Source organism: Alligator sinensis, unplaced genomic scaffold, assembly GCF_000455745.1.
Source record: "Alligator sinensis unplaced genomic scaffold, ASM45574v1 scaffold322_1, whole genome shotgun sequence".
Taxonomy (NCBI): domain Eukaryota; kingdom Metazoa; phylum Chordata; order Crocodylia; family Alligatoridae; genus Alligator; species Alligator sinensis.
In genome coordinates, this window is record NW_005842154.1 from 696,257 (window position 1) to 702,442 (window position 6,186).

General features: G+C 42.0%; 1 protein-coding gene across 5 annotated transcripts in view; it reads right to left on the minus strand.

Annotated features, from left to right (window-relative positions):
• Window positions 1–1,223: 1,223 nt before the first annotated feature.
• NPHP4 (nephrocystin 4) overlaps window positions 1,224–6,186 on the minus strand; it is a 104,555-nt gene continuing 99,592 nt past the window's right edge. For all 5 annotated transcript variants that reach the window (XM_025206412.1, XM_025206411.1, XM_025206413.1 and 2 more), the window contains 2 exons: window positions 3,356–3,499; window positions 1,224–3,174 (listed from right to left, as the gene is read on the minus strand). In XM_025206412.1, coding sequence (XP_025062197.1) covers window positions 3,034–3,174; window positions 3,356–3,499 — 285 coding nt within the window. In that variant the 3' untranslated portion in view covers window positions 1,224–3,033. The remainder of the gene's footprint in view (window positions 3,175–3,355; window positions 3,500–6,186) is intronic.

Consider the following 6,186-nt stretch of genomic DNA (forward strand, 5'->3'; position numbering starts at 1 on the left):
AAAAGCAACAATAAACCAGCATGCGCTTTGCACCTCTATCCCTTCCTCCCTCCTCTTCACGATCTCAACAGAGAAGTACATGGACGTATCCTGCCAATGCTTTCCCCTACAGTGGAACCAGCTATAGCCTTGGTTACCCCAATAAAACACATATCTCTGCACTGCTAGGACTGAAATGGCAGTTAAAAGTCTTCAGATGCCTCAGCAAAGTAATATGCTCAAGGCTGATGAAAAGTTTGGGAGGCTTCTTCTGTAATAAGGAGACACCCCCCCTCAATTGCTTTCCAGAGCCATGTAAACTATTTTCTAGTCCCTTACTGAGCGACCATGCTCCATGACAGTCACATCCAGATAAGACCGCTGTGCAAAAACTACATATCCACGGTTGGGATCACTGGCTCTTCATGCCACATACTTCATAGATGAGGAAAAACATGGTTGGCAAATAACCTGCTGTTCCATGGCTGCATTTCTTCTGAGTGTACAGGCTGGGTGCTTCCAAGTGTCTGGTGTGCTTCCAAGCCTGAGGGAGAGCTTCAAATCAGTGCTTGATTTAAAACATGGGTGCCTAATTCTGTTCTCATTCACACCGATGTGAATCTGGGGTCACCAAGCCATGGCCACGGCACTCACTTGCTGTATCATAGTCTGTCAGGTTTGGCATGAAGTTCTGTTTTGCTGTCTTATATAAGAGACAGTTTGCTTTTCTGGGCTGATGGGACAAACCTGAGTGGTTTTGAAACTCCAGTTTTTATATGTCCAAAATGAAAACTGAAATCCCTTCTGAAACTATACCCTCTGAAGACAAAGCTGTAATGAAGAATCATCATCTATGCCCGAAAGTTGCCAAACAACCAAATATATAAATGCTTCAGATCTCAGGGGGACAACTGAGACAGCCAGCAGCATAGTGCAAGGCAGCAGTGAGCAGACTGAGCCCTTCCTTACATAGAAAGTATTGTACCAGGACAATGGGCTAACAGCCACAAGTTAAAACGTTGCCCATGTGGTGTAACATTGAACCATGAATATGGTGAGAGAACTCTTACAAGCTTTACAGCCCAATTTCTCAAAGTTTTAAATAATCTTCTAACTCTTCCAGAAGAAAAGGTGCTCTTTTGACATCCACTCTGTCTGACCCAGTACCAGATGGTAACTTGCACCTAAAGCTGACTGAAACATGAATGGGCACACTGCATTTTTTTGGAAAAAGTTTAATGCTTTCATTTAAAATTTTCATTGAAACATAAAAAGTTTATTGTTCTATAAACTGCTTGAACAACAGCAAAAAATTGAAAACCTAAAAATTATGTTTGTCAAAATGTTAAAGATATATAACCTGAGTTCTGCACACATCATCATCTTGTTTCACTATTTGGTATACTGTTTTTATGCCAAAAACAGAAACTAAGCCTGCAGTTATCAGTTTTATCCCAATCAGAGGTGATGTATTAAACACAGCAATTAAATGCTGATATACTTGATTAGTTAACATGCCAAAGTGCTCCTCAAATGGAAGTCACAAGCAGTGGGGGGATGTAAGCATTTTCTCTTAAATTTGGTCAAAAAGAGCTTGTAGTCTCTTTAGCAGACCCAGTCAAACTGGCATTTCTAGAGTCCTCTGGCCTGAATTTGGGATAATACAAAGTTAATTCAAACCTTCTACTCACAAGGAGCTGTTTGATAGCCTCTGTGCATGATTTTCCATGGAAGAAGGCGGCTCTTACTTAGGGAGGGCATTAAGCAGGGAGATGTGTCTTGTTAAGCAAGAAGATGGTGTGGGAGCACCATTCAGTCGCCCAGAAGCCAAAGCACCGGGTGATAAAATACAGAATAGCAACCTGTGACAAACTGAATGGACATAGTCTTAATCACCAATAGCTTTGTGGTCTCTGCAGGCAACTATGCACTGTGTAGACATACTCTTACAGTCCTGGTTGTTAATAGTACACCTCACAATTCTGCTCCTTGACTGCAAGTAAAATTGCCTGATGTATGCTTGCTTTCCAGCCCAGTAACTTCTGCCTGAGACATAAAAGGTTCCTATGCCCTAAAACCAATACCAGACCTCACTGCTGTTTGTTCAAGGAGGAAAAGAAATCCATGCTTCCAATGGCTGGGGCTATACTAGCTCTCATTTTTGGAAGAGATTATCTTTTCTCCAGTCAAACCATGCAGGAGCTCTTTAATATCAGACTAAACTCGAGCCTCTCCAGCCTCCATAGAAAGGACAGACTTGTGCAATGCTTCTGATTGGTAAGCTGTTTAAAGGGATAATTGTCCACATTGCCAAGAGGAAGGACAGCTCTAAGGCTCGCCCCAGCAGCCTGTGGGGAGTTGCCTGCCTGTATTAGGAAAAGACTGGTAACAAAAAGCTCTGCAGTGCTGTGCAGGTTCTGTCAAACAGTTTAATTACAGAACAAAAAGGAGTAAAAAGCATCTAATCTCCTGTAAAAGTGATTTGTCTTTCTGTACAAAACTGAGTAAAGAAAAAATACTCTTACAAAAATATTCAGGAAATTCAGTTTTTCAAAATCTGGGATTTTGGGGGGGTTTAAAAAAATTTAAATAAGCCAAAAATACAGTAAAGCAAAACAGAAATAGTGTGTCAGTCTTCTGAACTAGGACATATGGTATAAATACACACATACACACTTATATTCTTAAGTAGGAGGAAAACAAATACAGCAATTTTACATCATTGGAGGTCATGCTATGTGCAAGGAATTCAGTGAGACAATAAATCATAGTGACTTGGCAACGACGTGATTAGATAGAGGCAAATTGCAAACAGCAAGGGAACATATCCTTTGAGTCTCTGGGTTAGGTGTGCAGAGGTGCTCAGCTGGCTATTCATCTGCAAATAACATGGTCAAGGAGAAAGCAGAAACAGAAAATTTATAGTGAGTAAAAATATCTAAAGCCAGCAATGAAAACAGGATTGTGTTCCTTGGTAGGTGGTGCTGTTAAGGTGGAAGTTTTGATTGATGCTGTAGGAACATGTTCTGTTGACCCCCAGGCAAGGACCCCTCTTTATTGGTAGACAACCTTCACACAAAAGGTTTCCTCATTCTTATCTTCATGGTCATTGATATAAATCAGAATCTCCTCTTCACCAGTGTTCTGGGTTGGTGCAAACCGCAAGCCGATGGTGTATACCTCCCCACCTCTGAGCTGCAAGAAGAGTGACATGACAGTGTTAATCATCAATATCCCCATTCTTTCCACACTGGTTTGGCTCCCATTAATATGAGAGCTAAGCCTGGAAACTGTGTTAATAGCAGGCATGGGTGTCTATTAGGCCTTGGTCTCAGAGACCCCAACCGTCTGAACTGACAGAAAACAACCTCACTACCTCAAAGGAATCCTCCTTGAATTGCAGCAGGTCAGGCCGGTTGGTATGCAGAAAATACATCCTCCGGGAGGGGTAGGGGTTTGTGTAGGTGATCCGCTTGTTCGAGCCTTTCCCTCCACCGGCAGGGAGTGTTATTTCAAAGGCCTGTGGGTGCACATAAGAAATCACAGAGTTATCATTGCAGCAATGAGACAGTGTAGATCTGCAGTAAGACTCAAAGCTTTGCCATATGGCAATAAGCAGCATGGGAAGAATTCTGAAAGTTCTATCTAGTTCACAGAGAGTGGTAACTACTTCATAAGACCCCCAAGGGTGGATTCCACTAAGAACATGAAAACAAGGTGATTATGACCCAATTGCCAGTGCTGCTCAAGTCCAAGTAGATATGTTTATGGGAGCAATCTGTTCTTACTGCCCAGCATGTGAACTAGAAGACCTGAAAGCCTGCCCCACTGTCTATGTATCCATTTTCAGCTTGACTGTGTATTCACATCTTCTGTGACTGTGCGCACAGAAATGGATAATGGGGATTTCAAAAGCAATCGGTGTTGAATTAAATCCAGTCCCAGAGAAGTTGGGGCAAAACTCTCGCTCAGCAAACACTGATATGTTTTATTTTGAAAATGCTACTCAAAGGCGGCGGCTACACGTCGCCCTACAGCGATATAGCAATGCAATACATTGCTGTGTGGCATGCTACGGCGATGTAGTGATCATGTGTGTGTACACATGACCATTGTCGCCATAGCAGCACACTTCCCAGGCATAGCAGGCTGCTAAATCTACCCAAGCACCACACTCATAGCACAGTAACCACCCATACTGTGCCATGCTTTAGTACTTCCAAAAGTACTAAAGCACAGCGCCACAGCAACGTCGCCTTGCTCAAACCCCATACGGCGACATGTAGACACACCCAAAATGTGCTGACTAGAAACATTACACCATGGATTTAGGCCCTTGTTATCTATCACTCCTATGAAGAATATGTGAATGCTAGTGAAGAACTCTTCTTCTTCCACAGGCCCCTTGTTGTAGCTATCATAGGAGAAATTCACCTCTGTTTGAAGAGTTAGCACTAACCCTATGCACTTCTCAACTCCCACCTGCACCCATTTATGGGAAACTGAAGCGGAGCCCTGGCCTTGCAGAAGCGAAAATATCACCCACCACTAACACATCAGTCTGTTCTTATCCTTTCTTCTGGGCTCCCAGGCAGTATGGATCATGCTCTAATTTCTGCGTTTTGGACAAAGGGATAGAGGCCTTTGAATGAAGGTCTTCAAGTTGAAGCCTAGACCAAGGAACATTCATATATATGTAATAATTAACCTAAAAGACAAAGGGACCTGACTGCAGCCGGGCTCATTCTTCTAGCAGTTAATTCACTTCCATTAGGGCAGCCCTCGTGCTATTTCAGATGGCACAGCACAGTGCAAAGGAGTGTTTTAATAGTCATTAAGAGCAGGGCTGCATTATTAAAATGTTGCATTTAACTTCCCTCAATATTCAGTGGTTCAGGAACATATATTTTTTTAAATGAGCATTCATTAATTGGAAAATCCAATTTATTATCCTGGAACACGGTCCTGAACTGGATCAGATTTAGAGCAGATAGGAAATCCACTTTCTGTAACTTAAATTTCACAACTCATGTTTCCCAGGAGCCCCTAAAGATGGAGCTATCTTCAAATCAAGGGCTGAATGAAATGTTATGGTAGTTTCTAACAGGATTCTTCACAGGCAGAAAGATGGGGCCTTACAGAAATAATATGGAATATGCATTCAAAAAGGGGAAAAAAGCCTACTTCTACCAGAGTGCTCCCTCTGCTCATACCAGGGGACATCTAAAGCAACTGGCCAGATATAGTAATATCATTACTTTTGCAGTTCGTGGTATATAGCATGTGAAGTCAATTACTTTTGAAGTTAGTTGCTGTATTACTACTTTAAGGGGATTAACTCAAAAATGGGATGAAAGGCATGTTAGTTTTATCACTGATCTCTCAGAAATTTTTAGAAATTAGTTTTATGATCCTATAATGGGATAGTTCTGACTAACAGAAAAGTCTTTCAGGTTCTAAGAGTCTGCAAAGAAAGCAAACTATCTTCCACAGAAGAAGAATTAGCAAAATGTGCTCCATTATTCCTAGAGTCCTTACAACATGTGATTGTAGTCATGCCCTTTTCTGTATAATGGATGAGCTGCAAGTTTCCCATCCTTGCTTAGTTCAAAGGGGTGATTTCTGATAAAGAATGATGCCTAGATTTGAGGTGCTGGGTGACAAATAAGTAGATAGGTGGATGGTGCAGAAAATAGATAGATGTGGTCTACAGATGGCAGTGACAGTTACAGTAAACCTAATCTGCTCACAGTGGGCACTTATACACATACCTTTGTCTGCTCCGACATGTTGGAAATCCAGCACATCAGAGCAGACTCGATTAATTGAGTCTGCAGAGCATGTGAGCTGATCCACCCGGCGCCATGTTGCATGCATTTGTATAAATGGTGAAATGCACATTAGCGCTGAGAAAATGGCGGCAGTGCACTTCTGAACTAAAACACCTTTGATGTGTTTTAGTTCAAAAGTGCGCCACTGCCATTTTCTCAGCAATGACATGTATTTCACCATTTATACCTGTCACAACCCAAAGTTGTGGATTTTTTAATTGTGTGTGTTTCGGCACCGCTAAATTATGTTCCCGCCGAATTGGAGCTCTTTTGCACGACGGAGTGTTCTGTTGTAATAGAGAACCCACGTGCAGAAAAGTGTTTCCCGCCGTTTTGTAGCCTTCTTTGCATTGTGCATTTCTCTTGCATTATAGTG